The sequence below is a fragment of the Plecotus auritus genome (genome assembly GCF_963455305.1).
Source record: "Plecotus auritus genome assembly, chromosome: 8".
Taxonomy (NCBI): Eukaryota; Metazoa; Chordata; class Mammalia; order Chiroptera; family Vespertilionidae; genus Plecotus; species Plecotus auritus.
Genome location: NC_137782.1, coordinates 119,279,717 through 119,299,010, shown reverse-complemented (window position 1 = coordinate 119,299,010; position 19,294 = coordinate 119,279,717). Strand labels below are relative to the sequence as shown.

The 19,294-nt window shown below is 51.2% G+C and overlaps 3 protein-coding genes across 8 annotated transcripts; all 3 read left to right on the top strand.

Moving 5' to 3' along the window:
- Positions 1-1,297: 1,297 nt before the first annotated feature.
- VAMP8 (vesicle associated membrane protein 8) lies at positions 1,298-6,868 on the top strand. The gene is made up of 3 exons (XM_080683961.1): positions 1,298-1,571; positions 3,318-3,476; positions 4,662-6,868. Exons 1-3 carry the CDS (start codon positions 1,569-1,571, stop codon positions 4,803-4,805), a joined length of 306 nt encoding a protein of 101 aa, XP_080540087.1. The 5' UTR covers positions 1,298-1,568; the 3' UTR covers positions 4,806-6,868.
- Positions 6,869-7,315: 447 nt separating this feature from the next.
- On the top strand, positions 7,316-15,884 carry VAMP5 (vesicle associated membrane protein 5). Of its 5 annotated transcripts, XM_080683955.1 has the most exons (5): positions 7,323-7,378; positions 9,862-9,991; positions 10,481-10,572; positions 13,171-13,308; positions 13,730-15,877. In XM_080683955.1, the coding sequence occupies exons 3-5, from the start codon at positions 10,483-10,485 to the stop codon at positions 13,937-13,939; spliced, it is 438 nt and encodes a 145-aa protein (XP_080540081.1). In that variant the 5' UTR covers positions 7,323-7,378; positions 9,862-9,991; positions 10,481-10,482; the 3' UTR covers positions 13,940-15,877. The 5 variants fall into 5 exon arrangements, with proteins under 5 accessions (XP_080540084.1, XP_080540081.1, XP_080540082.1 ...); XM_080683956.1 differs by lacking the exon at positions 9,862-9,991 and having other exon boundaries at positions 7,340-7,378; XM_080683954.1 differs by lacking the exon at positions 9,862-9,991 and having other exon boundaries at positions 7,340-7,378; positions 10,466-10,572.
- Positions 15,885-17,388: 1,504 nt separating this feature from the next.
- RNF181 (ring finger protein 181) lies at positions 17,389-19,167 on the top strand. Of its 2 annotated transcripts, none has more exons than XM_080683952.1 (5): positions 17,389-17,527; positions 18,118-18,248; positions 18,451-18,560; positions 18,718-18,792; positions 19,031-19,167. In XM_080683952.1, exons 1-5 carry the CDS (start codon positions 17,442-17,444, stop codon positions 19,088-19,090), a joined length of 462 nt encoding a protein of 153 aa, XP_080540078.1. In that variant the 5' UTR covers positions 17,389-17,441; the 3' UTR covers positions 19,091-19,167. The 2 variants fall into 2 exon arrangements, with proteins under 2 accessions (XP_080540078.1, XP_080540079.1); XM_080683953.1 differs by lacking the exon at positions 17,389-17,527 and adding an exon at positions 17,855-17,996.
- The last annotated feature ends 127 nt before the right edge of the window (positions 19,168-19,294 follow it).

Below are 19,294 nucleotides of genomic sequence, written 5' to 3'. Positions count from 1 at the left end.
GAATGGGGCAAGGAGTGGGGCAGCCAAATTTTTCCTGTGAAAGCAGGCTGGTATTGTCCATCAAAATTCAGGTCTGCAAAATATAATAATCTTATCTAACTGGGGGTAAGATTTCAGTATAAATTAGAATAAAGAGTTTCAAGCCCTAGCTGGTTTGGCTCAGTGGATAGAGAATTGGCCTGTGGACTGAAGGGTCCCGGGTTCGATTCCAGTCAAGGGCACACGCCCAGGTAGTGCACTCGATCTCTAGTAGAGGGCGTGTGGGAGACAGCCAATCAGTGATTCTCATCATTGATGTTTCTATTTCTCTATCCCTCTCCCTTTCTCTCTGAAATCAATCAATACATACACACACACACACACACACACACACACACACACATATATATATATATATATATAGAGAGAGAGAGAGAGAGAGAGAGAGAGAGAGTTTCAAGATGCTACAGAGGCCCAAAATTTATTTGACCCTTTAAAACGTATTTGTTAGAGCAGCTGACATATCCCCCTTGGAACTGTTACTTCTTCTGGGATGGGACAGGAATGCTTCTCTCCTGCATGTCCCTGTTATTCTTCTTCTGTCTTGATAAACACCGTCCAGGAAGAGTGGATTTTCTTTGGCCTGGAGCCAGGTTGATGGAGAAATTCTTTGCCCTGGGCCCCCTCTATGGACCCTAGGGCAGTTCTCTCCCCTTTTCTGATGGGGCTCACTAACCCACTGGTGGTGAGCCTGAAGGGAAATGCAAGATGATGGAACTCTGAGAGGAAAGGAGGGTTGGTGTGCCTTCATTTCCTGATTTATACAGACAGTTTTTGCTCCAGGCACTGTGCTGGGTACATTGAAGGTGCTCTCATACTCCTCACCAGGTCGGCTTTAAGCACCTGCAAAACTCAGAGAGGTGAAGCGGTTCACTCAGGGTCACTGGGTAACCCAGAGCTTTCTGATACCTGAGCCCAGGATGGAGGCATTCCAGACTTTGGGGGATTAGTGCTTTCTGCCCATCTACAGACAAGAGAGCAAGTGTTGTCCAGCAAGACATGTTCATATCTAAAGATAAAAAAATAAATAAAAAACATTTTAAAAAGCGAAATAAAAAAAAGAAGAAAAATGTTCATATCTGCTTTCTGCTTTCATATGATCTAGACCTGGTAGGGGGCTTATTGTCCCATCCCAATTTTATTTCAATCTCTACAAACTGGAGTCAGATATTTGGTCATAAATAGAAGCCGGCTGCCCTTTCTATATCAGCGGTACAGCTTTAGGAAACCTGGGAGGGCTGCTTCCTCTTTCTTTTCTGATTCCTGACAAGTTAGAATACTCCGGGTGTCGGGGAGTCCTGTTGCTTTAAGCCTGAGCCTGGGTTTGGGAGGAGACTGGGAGGGCAGAGGAGGGTGCCCGCCTACCTGGGGGAACCTGCATGAGGTGTGGCTGGAGCAGCTTGGGCTGTCAGGTGGGGAGGGAGGGGGTGGGGCGGGCTGAAAGTTGGAGCAGGAAGTGAACTCAGGGCCGCCCTCGGAGGAGACAGACTAGGCGAGTTCTGCTGCTGACTGGCCTGAGCTGCTGAGACATGGTGAGTGAGCTGGGAACTAGGAAGGGGGTGATTTAAAGACAAGCCAGAGGGGCTTGGGGATCAGGAAAGCTGAGATGGTGGCAAGTTAGAGCGCTGGGCCAGTGCTGACAACTAACTGCAAATAGCTCTGAGCTGCTGAAATTGGTGTTCCTGCTCCTTCTCTAACCCCCTCCCCTCCCCCCCCTCCCACTTCAGTGCCGGCTGGGCCTAGAGCTGGGCCTTGGTGGGAGTGAGGAATGCGAATTCCAGGCAAGGAGTTGCCTGAGGGGCCCTTCATCTCCTCCCCCAGTTCCCGCCACCCTCCCACCCTGCCCCAGCAGGTGATTTGACATTCCTGGGCAGCGCTGCTGTTTCCCAGTGTAGATTCCGGCCCAGCTCCCCCCTCTGCTTTTCACTTTACCCTATAGAGAAACCCAAAGAATTTGTCTGAGTCCCAGGAGTTGGCCCCCTCTTTATACACATAAGGAAGAACTGAGAGTTTGTAAAAGAACTAGAACTTGGTTCTCTATGATAATCTACTGTGGGTCCACACCCTGCCCTGTTTTTGGAGATCCAGTGGGTCTGGGGAGGGAGGAGCTTAATAAGGTTTTCTCTTCCTTGTTCAAAAACCTTATCATGAAGCCTAGGGATGAGGCATTAAGCAGGGAAGACTTGCCCTCCATTTCTCCCAGTGCCCAAGCTGCTGTTTTTACTTCATATCAACTTAACTGGTGATTGTTTGGTTCCTGTACAAGCATATCAAACTCAAAGGCTAACAGGGGCCAAATAAACGAGGCATGTGGCCTGCCGGCAGTGAGTTTGACATGTTTGCACATGGTGCTAAGAGGAATTGGGGAGAAGCAGAAGTTGTGGCCCAACGGCTCGCTGTCATGGGCCTTGTGAGGAACTGAGCCTGGCTGCTGGTGCTCTGGGTCACAGCAATTGGGCTGCCCAGGAAACCGGTGCCAGAACAGCTCTCCAGCCACCCCCGTGGAGAGAAGGAGGGTTGCGCCAGGTGAGGGTGTTCTACTGGCCAGCACAGACATTTTTTGTTGTTGTTGTTAATCCTCACCAGAGGACTTTTTTCCCATTGATTTTTAGAGAGAATGGAAGGGAGGGGGAGAAACACAGAGAGAGAAACAGCCAAGGGAATTGAGCCTACAACTGAGATGCATGCCCTTAACCAGAATCGAACCTGGGACCCTTCAGTCCTTGGGCCGAAGCTCTAACCACTGAACAACTAGTTAGGGCCAGCACAGACTTTTTTATTTTTTTTATTTTTTACAAAGAGGAAGGGAGAGGGATAGAGAGTTAGAAACATCGATCAGCTGCCTCCTACACACCCCCTACTGGGGATGTACCCACAACCAAGGTACATGCGCTTGATTGGAATCTAACCTGGGACCCTTCAGTCCACAGGCCGATGCTCTATCCACTGAGCCAAACAGGTTAGGGCAAGCACAGACGTTTTTAATGAAGACACTGTAGGATCTGGGAACTGGTAAATGGTGGGGTTTTGCATTTTGCAATGTCAGCTCAGCTGTCTTCTCTGACCTTTGAGGAGCAAGGAAGTAGAAGAGAGGAATTTAGTGGTGTGCTTCTTTTCATTGGCAGAGGCCCTGAAAACCTGAAAACATTCTGTTTGTAAACAATTCAAGCATTGCAAAAAGCTAAAGTCCACCTTAGACCTTCCCCTCCTCTGGCCTCTGATGCTGAGTCTCAGTTCCTCTGCCACTTGGCTTAATTAACCCCTGCGTTGCTGCCCAGGAGGAGGCCAGTGGAGGTGAAGGAAATGATCGAGTGCGGAACCTGCAGAGTGAGGTGGAGGGAGTCAAGAATATTATGACCCAGAATGTGGAGCGGATCCTGGCCCGAGGAGAAAACTTGGACCATCTTCGCAACAAGACAGAGGATCTGGAAGCCACAGTGAGATGGGGAGCCCACGGGGGACAAGAGGAAGAGACGGAGGGAGGATCTTTGGGAATTTGGGGGTTGGTGTTGTTGGGAGCAAAATGAACAGGAGGGAAGTCTGTTTTGGGAATAGGAGTTAGCTGAGTCCTCACTTCTGATCCTGTTCTACTCCATGGGTTGATACTGGTCCAGGGAATAGGTCCAATGACTGGGGTTGGTGGGCAGGGGCTGACCCATGGAGGCATTTTCTAAGAATCCAGGCATTCCTAGGCTTCTCGCCTTCGAAGTTGATTTTCCTTTTGAAAGTTGCCCTTGACAGTCATTTGAACCTTACCTCCCCGGGGCAAAATATTGGCTTTGGAAAATCCCCTTAAGGCCCTTTGGCCTTCTCCGAGAGTGAAAACTGCTAGAGTCTTGCTGAGTCAGCTTTAAAAAGCAGCTGGAAAGAGAAGTGACGTTCTTTGATGGAGTCCTCTGTGAGCTGAAGGCTAGAATAACATCTCCCACACATCTGCTCGACCTCATTCTCTCTCTCTCCAGCCAGGTGCTCAAGAAGGGAGTTCCTCTAAAGTTCAACAAAGGCTGGAGCCTAAAGTTCCTTGTCCATGGGGACACACTGGCTGGGGCTTTCTGAGTCCTATGTGTAATCTTGGGCACAGCTCTGTTGTCTTCTTCGGACTTAGTGCTTCTTTCCACAGCCTAACCTGTAGAGCATGAAACTTAGTTACTGCAGCTCCAGTTTGGAGAGAAAGCACATTCCATCACTTCCAACCACCATATTGCCCTGGCCCCTCTCCTCCAACTTCAGCAGTCCCCAGGGGGCAAGGAATTATGGGACCTGACTCTGTTCTCCTTGGCCCCAGTGTCTGCCCTCCTAAGGGGTGGATTGTGCTGCCCGTGTCACACCCTTGGGTGTGAGCATGTGTGAAAGTCCCCACAATGTGCATGACAGTGCAGGGGTAAGAAGAGAAGGGGGTAGGCAGGTAGCCAGGGGAGTCCAAGATTTCTAAATTTAAACTTGGCCCACCAGATGGTTATGAAGGTATGTTTGTCAAGGTAGGAGGATAGGACATTTTCTATTTAACAGTCTGTTACTTCAACTTATCACTTAAATATTTAGATGTATGGCGTGAGGGCCTGTATTTGTACTATTGTTCCAGTGGGAGGAGGAACTGAATCACTCTACCTTATCCCCTGCAGTCTGAGCACTTCAAGACAACATCGCAGAAGGTGGCTCGGAAGTTCTGGTGGAAGAACGTGAAGATGATTGTCCTCATCTGTGTGATTGTTTTTATCATCATCCTCTTCATTGTGCTCTTTGCCTCTGGTGTCATTCCCTCTTAGGATGACACCACCCTGCCCTCCTCTTTGAGACATCCCTCCACGGTGGGCATCAAGAAGGGCCCTCTCTCCCGTCCTTCTCCACAGGAAATGCTGCTCAGCCCTCTGCCCCTCACTCTGAGGCCCTCTGCTACATTGTCTGCCCCAGGGAGTACCTTGATCCCCTGGGAGGAGAGAGCTGAACTGTGGCCACATTTCCCAGGTCCTCAGGGTTGGTTGGAGAGTTATAGAGAGCCCAGCATGTGGCTGGGATACTGATGGTGGCTGGTAGGCAATAAAGACCTTTCAGTATCCCTATGTTGTGAGGTGCTTTCTCCTCTTGCATTTGGCCTTTGGCCCTTTTCTCCCTGAGCACACCCTGGATTCTCCCATTTGTGGCCTAAGTTGTTGGAGGGGTGGAGAGTGCATGTTTGGAGAAGAAAGTTGAAGCCTCCCTGTTTTTTTTTTTATTCCCCCTTCTTCCATTCATTATCACAGGCCTCAAGAACAAAACTTTTCTGGGAGCTTTGGCACATGGAAAATTCAAAACCTTCACAGCATTTTAGGGTGGTGTGCAAGACTGCTAAGTGTCCCTCTTGGGTCTTGCCATGTTGCTTTATTACTTTTCTGCTGGAAGCATTAACCGAGACATGAGGCCTACCTGGGCTGAGCATCCAGGAACCTGGTTAAGGGCCATCTGCCTCTCCCATCATTGCCATTTCTGTTCTGTGGCCCTGTTGTAGTCTAGAGCAGGGTTGCAGGCGTCCTCAAACTATGGCCCGTGGGCCACATGCGGCCCGCCGAGGACATTTATCCGGCCCGGCGGGTGCCGCTGCCTGTCCTGCTTAGCAGCTGACTCGTCCCGGGCCCGCAGTGCGCATAGGAATTTGTTCATAGTTTTTTTTAAAACTATAGTCCGGCCCTCCAGTGGTCTGAGGGACAGTGAACTGGCCTCCTGTTTAAAAAGTTTGAGGACCCTGGTTTAGAGGAACTGGACTTCTTTTCCTTCTCTTGTGGTTTTGCAAGTTGTATTTGTCTTTTGTCTGCTCCTACTCTTCTGGGACTTAGCAGGGACTCCGGGTCTCAGCTCACCTAAGGGGGTGAGCATCTCTCCCTAGGTCCCGTGGCTGAGCACAGTCAGTATCACAGGACAGGGCCTATGGCCCTCCTTCCCCTCCATGTACAATGGGACTCTGTCTTTGAGCCTCCCTCCTCCCCACCAGGTTCCATTGTCATTGTCATTCTTTCCAGTGCTCAGTCTGCCTTGCTTTGGGGGAAGAATTCTTGCTATCTGTCCCTATTACCCTCACAGGCTTTCCAAAATGGAAATTAACATGTTTTGGGGAAGGAGGAGGAAAGCACAGAAGAGACTCATTGGTAATCTTTGCCACAGTGATGTCCATCCTCTGTCTCCTCAGGCCCCTCCTAGTCTACAGGGCCAAGGAACTTGGCTGAAACCTCTTCCTTGGGACCCAGACTGTCCAGGATGAGGGTTGGGTCTGTGCTCACAGGGGCTCAACCCCAGGGAGGGAACCCTCAACCCCCTTCCTCAAGAGGGGCCACATTTAACATGTTGAGGGTGGCATGGGCTGGGGTGAAAAGGTGGCTTTGACTTCTTTGCAGCCAAGAGGAGAGCCCACAGATGGGGACATTCATTCACTTTTGGGAGGGCTCTGGAGGGGCAGCAAACCACCAGCCTCACACAGCCTCTGAGGAGCAGGATCACATCAGGGCAGGGCTGCACTTGCCCTCCTGGGAAATACAGAAAAGCTAGAGCTGCACCTTCTCCTTGATGGTCTGTTTTCTTATTTAATTGAGGTGAAATTCTCATAACATACAATTGAGCATTTAAAAATGTACAGTTCAGTGGCAGGTACTGCATTCACAATGCTTACTGTGAATAAACTTTCTTTAGTTTTGAAACTTTTGGCCCTGGCCGGGTAGCTCAGTTGTCTTCTTATGCCAGGGTTGCAGGGGTCCCATCCCAGTCAGAGCATATGAATGCAGAATCAACTAATGAATGCATAAATAAATGGAACAACAAATAGATGTCTCTCTTTCAAATCAACCTATCAGTAAAAATATTTAAAAAAACTACAAAACTTTTGGGGGGTCTGTTTATGGTTATGGGTGAGATGTACTCACCACGGTGGGGAAGACCCTGGAGACACCTAGCACAGTGCCTGACAATGGTGCTCCTACAACCCCCCTAGAATGAATGAATCATGCCACCCCAGGTAAGCTCGGTCTACCTGATCTTGGATGCAGTCGCAGAGATGCCTCCCAGAGCCGGCTCCAGGGCCCACGTGGGGCCAGCGTGCAGACCCGGTGCCCGGTTGCTCAAACTTAGCCCCAATGCAGGAGGCTGGGAAGTCATCCAAAGCTGGGTCCGCTGGCCCGGGAGGAGGCGCCCTAAGGACCCTGGTCGCCGCTGCCGTCTGCTTTCGATTTAATTTGAACTTGGTCTCGGTTGTGGGGGAAGGCGCCCCCCCGCCGCCCCGCCCTGCCCCGCCCCTCTGCTTCCTCCCGGGCTCTGGCACGGGGGCCACTCTGTGGGCAGAGGAGCAGGAGCGAGCCCAGCAGCGGCAGCAGCGATGGTGAGGGCCCGCGCGGGGAGGGTGGGCCGGGCGAGGGGCAGAGGACGAGCAAAGAGGGTGTGACAGTTGTCCGAGGGTGGGGGCGTCCTCCGTGACTGCAGTCCCCGGGCGAGGCTGGGGACGGGCTGGGTCAACCCCTCCGCTGCCCTTGAGCGAGGGAGGGAAAGTGTGGCCTGAGCCCCATGCCGGCTGCCCCGCGCGGAGTGAGCGGGACTTGACTCCACTTTCTGAGCCAAGTGATTACCAGCACCGGCTACAGGGTCAGGCTGAGATCCTGGTGGTGGCCACTTACCGGCTCTGTGACCCGGGGCAAGTCACTTAACCCCCCTGAGCCTCCTTTTCCTCCCCTGAGAAGTGGGTCAGCAATACCTGCCTTGCTCGGTCGGTCCGTGGGAGGTGAAAGGAGATAGAATGGCAGAGACCTACCTGCCTGGCACTCCTCCTGAGAAGAGGTAGGTAATGTGCTGACCGCCTCAGCCCTCTCTGGGGCTGTGAGGAGCCAAGCCCCCGTTGGGGAAGTAGGAACCTGAGCAGATGGGGTGGTTGGTGATTGAGCCAGCCCATGGCAGGTTTTGGGGGGTGAAAGAGGAAGGAAGTTGTTTATAAAAGTTCCACTGAAGTTATCAGAGTGTGGCATAGGCCTTCCTTCTAACCCCTATCTGGGGACACATTCCTGAGTTGAGTCATTGCCACTCCGCCACCCTGGCTGCAGATTCTGGCCTCTGCCCTCACTTGCCATCTCCAAGGCAAAGATGTCTGGAACAGGTGGTGCCAGTTGCTGTTCTCCCCTCCCCTGGGGAAGATGGGCCCAGCAGGAAGCGGGCTTGGTGCTTTAAGGTGCTGCTGCAGAGAAGCTGGCAGAGGTGGGATGGAAGGGCCCGGCTAGCGGTTGCCATGCCTGGATAGCCTCATCTCCGGGGAACTGGAGACAGGAAGAGGAAGCTGGGCAGGAAGGTAGTGCTGAGCTGTAAGGCCATGCCAGGAAACTGAGGGAGGCTCTGAGAATGGGACAGAGTCCAGAGCCCACTTCCCAGTGTGCAGGGCAAGGGATCACGCGGGGAGAGGGGTTAGCATTTGGGGAGAAGAAAGAACTCCTGAAATGAAAATTGAGGGCAGGATAATTTATTGGGGGAAACTGGGAAACTCTGGGACTCTCACAGGTTCATTTGAGGCAAATGGTAGATCAGAGCTTGGGAAGAATACATTGATCTCCCACCCCACCCCTCACCCCCATCTCCTATCCCCATTCCTCTGTTCTTTCCCTCTTGCCCCTTTCTCTGCCCACAGCTCGTTCCCTTCCTTTTTCCCATCCCCCTTCCCTACCTGGTCCTTCTTCCTTTTCCTTCTCTGATTCATTCAATCAAATATTTCTTTGTGTTTCCGTTGTGCTGGACATAATGATGGCTATCATGGATAGAGTAGGAATAGTGACAGGAAAGATGGAAATTGAATGGATAATGACTTGAATTCATTCATCTTTTAGATGGTCCTCTCTCATGTAATGTCCAAAGAATTTGGGTTTTGGCCTTCTTCATATGCATACAAGTTGAGTTGGCAGCATCAAAAGGCCTGCTGACTCGTTAGCCAGTCAGCTAAAGCATTTGGCCTCCCTTTGCCTGCATTCAGGTTAGCACAAGTATTCAGAATGTGGTCCTTGGAGGCTATGTTGGTTCAACTCTCAGGTCTTTTCCTCACTGGCTCTGTGACCTTGCACAGGTGATTTAACCCCTCTGAGCCTCAGTTTCTTATAAAACTGGGATAATAGTACTGTCCTCAATGAATTATTGTGAGGATTAAATGAGATAAAGTGAACTGACAGCTAGCACAGTGCTTGGCTTAGAGTAGTGTCCATTGAATGGTGGCTGTTACCACTATCAAGAATAAAACTTCAATAGCCTGTAATGCCTGATGGAAATAAACTAGATGCAGGTCCTCAAAGGCCCATGTAAAGTTCTATATTTAGGCCCTGAACGGTGTGGCTGGTGATAGAGCGCCGGCCTACGGACTGAAGGGTCCCAGGTTCGATTCCGGTCAAGGGCATGTACCTTGGTTGTGGGCACATCCCCAGTATGTGCAGGAGGCAGCTGATCGATGTTTCTCTCTCATCGATGTTTCTAACTCTCTATCCCTCTCCCTTCCTCTCTGTAGAAAATCAATAAAATATATTTAAAAAAATAATAAAGTTCTGTATTTAGGCAGGAAACAATTAAGGGCACACATTTACCATAAAGAAGAGCTAGCTTGGATGTATATTTTGTAAAAATATCTAAAAGATTTTATTGAGCACCAGTATTGTGTAGTGCTTGGGATCTGACTGTTGGAAAAAAAAAAAACTAGGAAAAGTTGGGCTAAATCAGTAAGAATAGCTATTATTTATGGAGTGTCTAGGGTGTGTCAGGTATTGTGCTAAGCACGCTATTTATAATATGTCACATGTCTTAGATAACATTATGGTAGATATTATTATTGTCATCACTTTATAGATGAGGAAGTGGAAGGTCAGAAAGGTCATGTCCTTGGTCTTCAGTACTCAGCTGGTGAATGGCAGAGGCAGGATTTAAAGGAACCCAGGGCTGCAATGCAGAGAGCCCTGATCCTAGTCTCTGAACTCAGGTGAGTGCCTCCTGAGGAAGGAGTTGATATACCTGGTTGCTGCCCAGGTCCATCTGACCACAACGATGACAACTAGAATAGGGTTTCTTAGGCGCTAACCAAGAGGGTGGGGTGATAGGAGGGTTAGGGAGATTTTGAGAGCTTTGTTTTCAGAGGAACCAAGGGCATTTGGCCTGGAAAAATCTGATGGGACATTTGAGTGTCAAAGGAGGGATATTCTGTACAGAGGATAACTGTCTGTCAATAACATTTCCTGTATAACTTCCACTCTGTCTGCCAACTATACTGCTCCCTGCTCCCCCCTGCTCACAACCTCAAGCCCTTCAGGGCCCTGGAAGGGCTTGGAAGTGCCTCTCTCCCCCACCCATCCTCTACATTCTCTGCCTCCCTCCCCCCACCCCCCACCCCCAGTGGACATCTCACCCTGATGGCATTTCTCTTCTCACCCTGTCTGGCTGGCCTCTCTGTTTTAAGTTTTCTCACTTCCAGATATGCCAGCCTACCACCCACAGATAAATTATCCTGAAGCACCTCTGCAGTGTCGCCCTTGGCTCAGAGACCTATACCATCCCTCCCTCCAAGTGAGCTTTCTCTTCTTTTCTAAAATGTATGTTATTATTATTGTATTGATTTGAGAGAGAGATTGATTTGTTGTTCCACGTATTTATGCATTCATTTGGTTGATTCTTGTATGTGCCCAAACCTGCAACTTTGGCATATTAGGACAACACTCTAACCAACTGAGCTGCCCAGCCAGGGCCTGCGCTTCCTTTTCTTGACTTTTCTCTGGCTCACCCTGCCCCTCCACCCTTACCCTTTGCCTAGCCCCCAAGAATGCCCCAGCTCCACCCCATTCTTCAAGGGCTCACCCCACCCACTCTATGAAGGTTCTCAGGAATCACTCCTCTGTAGGCAGCTCCAATACTCCCTCTTTGCATCTTCCAGTGTAACTCTTTACTCTTCTCTAATTGTATCCTATATGTCTCTTTCCTCAGCCTTTAGGGATCTTCTTAAGAACAGGCGCAATTCATTCAGAAAATATTTCCCAAATGTCTCTGTGTGCCAGGCACTAGGCTCCATTCAATGTGGCAGCAGGCAGCTTGGCCTTGATTTCTGGTCGCTACCTCCTTCCACATCCTGTAGTTCTTTAGTTGAGTGGGGCCAGGGAGAGCCAGAGACTTGAGTCTGAGGCCTCTGTGTTCCTTGGAGCGAATGTGTTCCTTTAGGCCTGGACCCATCTGGAGTCCAGAGAGGCCTGGTGCCCAGTGGGGGAAGGAGGCTGCAGACTGCAGTGGGAGGTACAGCCAGCTCTCCTAGAGAATGTGACCCAATGTCACCCCATGTAGGAGAAAAACAACAGCTGTAGTCTTCAGAGTAGAAAAAATAAATATCCAATGTCCCACAAACCTCTAGCAGTGATTCTCATTTTAAAATCTTTGTCCATTCCCAAGTTTTTGCCTTGGACAATTTGAATGTGCGGATGCCTTGTACTGTTTGAACGCGAGAGACTCCACATAATGGAACCTTGTTGAATAATCTAGTCATCATAATAGTGGTCATGATGTGGTAGAGATGAGCACGGTTTCCCTGCTCTCTTTATTATTCCTCCTTGTTCCTCAGTACTGCTTCCCCTGGCTGGTGAGTATACCCGTCTACCATGGCTTGCCTCTTGAAGCAAGTATTTCTTTTCTAGCTCATGAGCAAATATTGACCTACTTGGGTTTTAGATGCTACCCCTCGAAACTCCTGCTGGGCTAGATAAACACGCGGGGGTAACAGCTCTTGAAAATAAAAGTTGCTTTTGGACAGGCTATAACGCAAATGACCCACTCACTGAGTCCTTGCAATGGTCAGCACTGTGCTGGTCTCCCGGGGCCCTGATTCCAAGCAGACAAAAGAAGGGCACTGGGCCCTGCCCTCCCTCTGGGAACTTGTGGCCCAGTTGGGGAGGTAGACTCATGAGCTGGAGATGCCTGGAGGTTGTGTGCAAGGATCCTGAATGAAGATTCTTGCCTGAGTAGGAGGTGGCCCGCTGTGACCACCAGATACCTTCCCTTTCTGTGGTTTTAAGTGGAATTCAGTCAAGTGCCAAAGTTTCTACTGTAGACAATGGACAATATGGTATGGCAGGAAAGGGAGCTTGGCCAATGTTCTGTGGAGAGGAGATGAGAAGAGGGATAGGCTGCGGGGAACTAGAATGGGAGGAGGGAATTGCTGTGGTTTGTTAATCCTCTCATATTCATCTCCCTGATCTGTGTCTCAACCTGCTCCTGGACCTCCAGCTCTCCAACCAGGATCTCCTGCCCTGGGTCTCTCTCAGGTGCATGTGTCCAAAGCCCAGTTCTTTTCTTGTTTGTGACCCATGCTTTTTTCCTCTCCCCTGTCTTCCCAACCTCCCCCAAATTGGACCCTGCACCTCCCTTCCCAGTCCTCTAAAATGAGCTGGGTACTTTTGTTGGATAAGATCCAAGCCTGATCTCATCTGTGTGAGTTGGACATCAGTGAAGATCCTGGCTAGCTGGGAGGCCAAAGGTCAGAGGCCAGGAAGGCTGAGGTTCCAGGCACAAAGGGACTCAACCTCGAGCATTGATGTGGGAGCAGGTCAGGCCAGGAGGTAGAACTGGCCTGACCACTCAGAGGCCCAAGGAGGGAGATCCGATCTCAGTTTGTGTCTTTGTGTGTGTCTGTGGGTTAGGCAGAGGCTATGACATGTGATGGTCCAGAATTACATTTCTAGCTCTGTGGGGTGGATTTTTCTCTCTGGCCTCTAGCCAAGTAGCTTGGTTTCCTCTTCTTTGCTGGGGGAAGCCATAGGGCCAGTGTGCTTTCCTAGAACCATAGGTTAGAGGCCACCCTAGAGCAGGTGAGAAAAGTACCTGCTTTGTGGAAGGGTGGGGTTCTGGGAAGGTCCCATCCTGGGGCACCTTAGAGGAAGCTGGCTAACCTAGGACCTGCTTTGATGGGCAAGAGGAGGGGCCTGTGATACCAAGGTGAGCCACACACACCCAGGAGGTTGGCCCTTTACTCCACACATATATCCTTACATGAAAGATGCTGTTTCCCCTGCCATACATCACACACACACACACACACACACACACTGAGCAAGGAGACCTCTAGATTTCAGTGAGGGCCGGGTGGGGGCTTCATTCAGCCCTGACCTTGGGCTTTGTGCCCAGGCAGGGAAAGAGTTGGAGCAGTGCCAGCGGCAGGCGGACGAGGTGACGGAAATCATGCTCAACAACTTTGACAAGGTCCTGGAGCGCGATGGGAAACTCTCGGAGCTGGAGCAGCGTTCAGACCAACTCCTGAACATGGTGTGAGGCCTTGGGAAGTAGGGAGCGGGGAGGGAGAGGCTAGTGGGAGCCCTGATAGGGAGCTCATAGGCCCTTCGTGGGACCTGAGGGCCAATGTGGGGCCTGTGGGTTTCTTGACACCTGCTAGCCTACATAGGCAATGGGTAGGCCTTGGTTTGAAGCTGTGGAGCTTCCTAAAGTTGAAAACTGGCATTGTTAACTGGAGGTTAGCCCAAAGGCCTGCAAGTTAAGGGCTACACCAGTGTCTGAGACTAGGAGTCAGGCTGGGAGGGTTCCAGGGCAGGCTATGTGGGGAGAGGGAACATACAGATGGAAAGGATGCAGGAGGAGACTACACCTTGCTGGGGTGGGGTTGGGAGGAGCTGGCTTCAGGTCTCTAGGGAACCACTAACTCCTATCCTGTGTCTGGGGACATCTACAGAGCTCAGCTTTCAGCAAGACAACCAAGACCCTGGCCCAGAAGAAGCGCTGGGAGAACATCCGTTGGCGTATCTGCTTGGGGCTGGTGGTGGGCGGTGGCCTGCTCATCATCCTGATTGTGTTGCTGGTCATCTTTCTCCCACAGAGAAGTGAGGGCAGCAGTGGCCCACAGGCCCAGGACTCAGGGGCTGCCTCGGGGCCTGGGGACTGACTCAGTTGGGCCTGGAGGAAAGGCCAAATGGCCACATTGGCTGATTCTGGTCTCCAAAGAACGTTGGCATTTGCTCCTATCTGAGCCACCCCAGTGAGCGCCTAAGGGCAGCCCCAAAGTGTGCACCTTTGCATCTCCTATCATGCCACTGACTGGCCCTTGAGGGCAGCTTGCTGCACTGGCCATGCCAGGCCAGCCCCACTTGGAGCTCAGTAAACACTGCTGCTTGTTAAAAAGTGCTGTTTGGTTAACAGCTGGTGTGTGTGTGTGTGTGTGTGTGTGTGTGTGTGTGTGTGTGTGTGTGTTTGAAGGTCTCCAGGTTGTTCATTCTGCTCTGCTTCCACACCTTGGGCTGCTTAGAAAGGCTACCACCCCAAGGACTCCATCCTGGGGAAGTGGCCCCTTCCTCTCACTTCCCTACTTGATCCAACCCTTCGCAGACAGATCCTTCTGGAGTGCAGGTGTAAAGGCACAACAGCCCCCAAACCAGACCCTTCAACTGGTGTCCTCTGAGCCTGTTTCCCTGAGAATGAAATCTGTTATTATTCTGATGTCTTGGGGATGCTCAGAGGACCAATGGGACTCCAGATGGGATGACAAAGAGGGAAGCACTTCAGAGATTTTTATATCACAAGGTGAGAGGCTAGACTTTTTGTCCTCTGAACACTTCCTCCTTCCCAATTTCTCTGCCCCTGGTTTTCCTCAAGCTTTGCATCAGATCACAGATGAGGCAGGTGGCGGTGAAACCGGGAAGGGTTTCTGTGGTGTTGTGATGCAGTCACAAAGGATGACTTGGAGTTTGCCCTGTAGGAGAGAATTTGGGCTTTTTAAAGCTCTAGGGCTACACAGGGCCAAGTAGGCAGTGCCTTTGGGGCCACAGGAAAGATCACTGGATAAAGGCCAAGGGAGAAGGAAAGAAGGCCCTGCCAAGACCGTGAAGCAGAGTAACCCCAGCCTTTGTGACTTAACTGCATTTCAAACTCAAGTGTAGGAAGGAAGGGGAATTCAGGGTTAAGTGTGTAACAGAAGCAGTTCCTAGTTAAGTAGAGAGAGGGCTACTGGAAGAGAAATAAGAACAAACCTGAGAGCTGTGTGGACCCCTCACCAGAGCTCATTACTTCTGAGGTAGGATAGTAAGCTAGGAAAATTCCTTGGCAAGTGGAATGGGGAAACTGAGACAGAGAGCTGAACAAATTGGCCAAGCATTTTCAGGCAAGTTACAGGTCACTAGGGCAGAAAGCCCCGAGTGCCTAGAAATGAGCAAAACTGGTGCCAGACCTCAAACCCAGGGTGGCTTTTCCTGCCTTGGCATAGCGATGGCCGCTATCTGTTCAGTTTAGACCTCCCTGACCTTTCCTCCCTAGAGGTAACACCTAGGCCTCAGCTGTATTTCAGCTTCAGGCTTAGGAAAAACAGCAAAATCAGATGGGTGACACCAGGACCAGCTTCGATTACTAATGATCCTCTACCCTGACACCGACCAATCAGTGGAGATCATAACCCTGAAAGGATACACCTGGAAAAGCTGAGGAATATTCTATTGAGATCCTTCCCTAAAACTTCCCCTACACTCCCAGCCTTTAAAACCCTCAAAACTTAGGACCCCAGTGCACATTCTCCCTCCCAGGAATATGTCCGGGCCTTTCCTTCCCCCTCTTCTTTCCCCTGAGGCATGCATCTCCTAAACTCTAAGGAACCTCGTGAGAATTGTAACCAGGGGAGCACTGGGCAGGGGCAGCTCGTCCAAGGCTAATGCCCTGCCCTGAACCTCTCCCAAGGCCCCCTTTTCTCTGACTCTCCAGTGAGCTGACAGCAGCCTCACCTTGGCTCACTTCTTTCTAGAGAGCCAAAGCAGCCCTGCCTAGGCTCTCTCCTATGGCTTCTTCCATCCTAAGCTGTTCCTTGTTTCACTTCCCCCAGTTTTAATAAACATATCTCAAAAGCACCTGGACTCGCGTTTTGAAATCTTTCCTACACAAAGTCAAGAGCCCACACACTACAGCCCGTCCAGCAGACCAGCTCCGGCCAGGTCCCTGTCTGGTAACACTCCCAGTGAGCTCATTACCATCTTCCTGGCCCTGGGAAAGATGGAGGAGAGCACTTGGCCTTCACTTAGAGGCCACGTGAACTTGGGCAAGTCACTTCCTTGGCTTGGGTTTTATGTGTGTAAAAGGGATAATAATATTTATCTCCCATATCCATCAATGTAAGGGTTCTAGGTGGAAAATAAATGGTAGCTGTCAAATCATTTAGTGCTGTGGTCCTCAACCCTGCCTCACGTTAGAATCACAGGTAGAACTTATAAAAATACCACACCCAGGCCTAGATCAGTTAATCAGAATTTTGAGGGTTAAATCTAAAAAGAATTTTTTTTTTTTCCTGAAGCTGAAACCCCTCTCCAGGAGACTCATGGGTAGTCAGGGATGCAATCTATTAGATCTGATCAAATAATCGAATCGATATCACCTCCCATTGGAAACTGACCTTTAGATAATTTCCCAACCGACATTTCCTTTTGCTTAGACCACATCCCTTTTGCTTAGACCACATCCCATTTGCTTAGACCACATCCCATTTGCTGAGATCAGTAACTTCTCCTTCGTACTTGCCCAGGATTCGCAATTCCCTGCTGAAAAAGTCCGCCTAGAGTCTAACTCCCCCTCTCTGGGTGCTGGCACCATTTGGGGGCTCAGCCCATCTGATTTTCTGATGACCTAATAAGTTAATAATTCTTTACCACTTTTGGCCTCCTGAGTACCTCCTTCCGGGACTTTAACACAAACTACTTATTTTATTCAAGACGCTAATTCTACAGGAGCAAGGGGAGAAGTTGAGCAATGGGCTGAAGGTCACACTGATAGCCAGGAACAGGTAAGGCCCCAGGTTCCCCATCAGGGATACTCCCTTTCTTGGTTGGAAATGAGCAGAAAGGTGTGTTTTTTGTTTTTTCTTTTTTTTGGGAGGGGGGGGGGAGATAGGGGAGGACCCAAGAGCCAACTCCTGAACCAACTAGAGCTCAGGGGGTGCATTAGAGCCCGGTGGGCCCAGGGCAGGGCAGCGGGAAGCGCCGACTCCTTCTCCCCCTGGACTGTTAAGACTCTGCGCCCCGGGACCAGCGCCTCCGCCTGAGAGGCCTTCAGCATCTGCATTGCCGAGGCCCTCTGAGTCGCAGAGCCGACTGAGGACACCCTACATCCCCAACACCCGGCTTTTCAAGGCGCCCATACGTCACTCCTTGTACCTGTTTACCCTTGGCTCGGATTCCAAAATAAAAGTTTTCTAATCAGCCCCGGCCCCTGCCATTGGCTTTAGCCTTTGGTCACCTGACTTACTCAAGCCAATGAGAGGTGAGAGAGTTAATACTTCCGCTTTCCGTGCGTGTAAGGACCCACTGTGTCCGCCTTTCGGGTGCTATGATTGGCCACCTTCTCTCACCTCGCTAGTTTATTGGCCGGAGCCGCGAAGCCGCAGTCTGCGGGGTCTAGGGGCTGCTGTGTCAGAGATGGCGTCCTACTTCGACGAACACGATTGCGAGCCGTTGGACCCCGAGCGGGAGGCCCGAACCAACATCCTGCTGGAGATCGCGAGGTGGATGCGCGGGACTGGGCGGCGGGGCCAGGCGCAGGTGTCTGGGTCGGGGCTAGCTGGAGAAGGCGGGTTACCTGGGGCGGCAGATTCTGGGGAGGACGGGTGAATGTTCTGGAGTTAGTCCGGAGGCTCAATTTGAGGGGAAGTCGATACTTTGGATCGGCCGTAGGCCTCCCGGGTAGGGGGTTTCGGGAAGACGAGCTGGTGGACTAGGGGAAGTCTGGCGGGAGGGAGCGGGGGCTGGGAGGTGGGCGAAGGGAGCCGTGGGGGCGTGGCAGGGTGAGTACATGGCTGAGGAACAACAAGCTCGCCGGCACTGCCACTTGGAATCTGGCTTCCCAGGTCATTCCTGCGTGGCCCGAGTAGTTCTCGGAGCCTGTTGCCTCATCTGTACAATGGGAATAAACAGCCTGCGTGGTTGGGGCTGTGACAGCAGCTGTAAACCATTTCTCGCTCTGCTCTTAACCTGGTGAGCACTACTGATTGGGGTAGCTATTACTAGCTGGAGAGGGTGTTGACCTATTGACGCCGGGTAAATTGTGGAGGCAAAGAGATAGTATGGTTTTCTGACCTTGTGTCCTTCTGCGCAGGTCACTTTTCATCAGTGTGGACTTTGAAGACTTGGGGTTGGTAGTAGATTGGGATCACCACCTGCCTCCACCTGCTGCCAAGACTGCGGTTGAGAGCCTCCCCAGGACCGTCATCAGGGGCTCTCGGTCTGGTGAGAACACTAATTCTTTCTGCTCTTTGAGGCAGGTCTGCCAGACCTCACCCTCCCTTAATTGCCCCCACCCCCACCCCCCAAGCCAGACTGTGGACTGGCCCTTCAGTTTTCCAGGCCAGGTTGGGGCAAGTGACCTTTAGGAGTGGGAGCTGGGAGGTGGGGCTGTCGCAGCTCTCCTGATCAGCACTCTCTCCTAAAGAGCTCAAGTGCCCCGTGTGCCTTTTGGAATTCGAGGAGGAGGAGACTGCCATTGAGATGCCTTGCCATCACTTCTTCCATTCCAACTGCATTCTGCCCTGGCTAAGCAAGGTACTGCTCACCCTGTCCAGTTCTCCAGCCCCTTTATTTTTATGAACTGTTGAGGGAATCAGAGAAGGAAGAAGGGTCAGGGTGAGAATTGGGAGCAGGGGATGAATATTAGCTTATAAAGACCAGACCTGGGCTAGAACACTGCTGTTTTTTCCAGACAAATTCCTGCCCCCTCTGCCGCCATGAACTGCCCACTGATGATGATACTTATGAAGAGCACAAACGGGATAAGGTAGGAGCTGGTGGTAAGTGGAGGGGGTGGCTCCCTCTGGCTGTCCTCGATGCTCTCATCTCCCAACTCAGCAAAGCCAGGCAGGCCTCAGGTCCCCTGGCTCTGGCTGCATTCCCAGTAACTTTGGTAAGGAGCACCCAGATGCCAGGGGCCTGAAAACAGTGAGCCAGTTCCATGATAGCTGGCCCATCTGTTCACCCACAGGTCTTCAGATATGGCCCCTGCCTCTTTCCTTCAGGCTCGCAAGCAGCAGGAGAAGCACCGACTGGAGAACCTGCATGGAGCCATGTACACATGAAGCAGCTGGGGCCAAGCATTGGTCCTCCACGTCATCCTCTTACACCTCAAATCCTCATTAAAGGTTTCTTTACCCACCATGCTGCTGCATTGCTTAGAGGCCTGGGCAGGGGCGCTGCACCTTCCACTAGGGCCCTACTGCTGCTGGGGAAGATGGGCCTGGACTACAGAAGGCACCAGGCTGCATATCCTTCCTTGCCAAGCC

What these genes read in the sequence shown, in the direction of transcription:
- VAMP8 (XM_080683961.1), top strand. An exon ending in CAGAGGATCTGGAAGCCACA is followed by an intron (nt 3,477 to 4,661) that starts GTGAGATGGGGA and finishes TATCCCCTGCAG; the next exon opens with TCTGAGCACTTCAAGACAAC.
- VAMP5 (XM_080683955.1), top strand. Translation starts at nt 10,483, where the DNA reads ATGCCAGCCTACCACCCACAGATAAATTATCCTGAAGCACCTCTGCAG. An exon ending in TATACCATCCCTCCCTCCAA is followed by an intron (nt 10,573 to 13,170) that starts GTGAGCTTTCTC and finishes CTTTGTGCCCAG; the next exon opens with GCAGGGAAAGAGTTGGAGCA. An exon ending in CAGACCAACTCCTGAACATG is followed by an intron (nt 13,309 to 13,729) that starts GTGTGAGGCCTT and finishes GGACATCTACAG; the next exon opens with AGCTCAGCTTTCAGCAAGAC.
- RNF181 (XM_080683952.1), top strand. Translation starts at nt 17,442, where the DNA reads ATGGCGTCCTACTTCGACGAACACGATTGCGAGCCGTTGGACCCCGAG. An exon ending in CATCAGGGGCTCTCGGTCTG is followed by an intron (nt 18,249 to 18,450) that starts GTGAGAACACTA and finishes TCTCTCCTAAAG; the next exon opens with AGCTCAAGTGCCCCGTGTGC. An exon ending in AAGAGCACAAACGGGATAAG is followed by an intron (nt 18,793 to 19,030) that starts GTAGGAGCTGGT and finishes TCTTTCCTTCAG; the next exon opens with GCTCGCAAGCAGCAGGAGAA.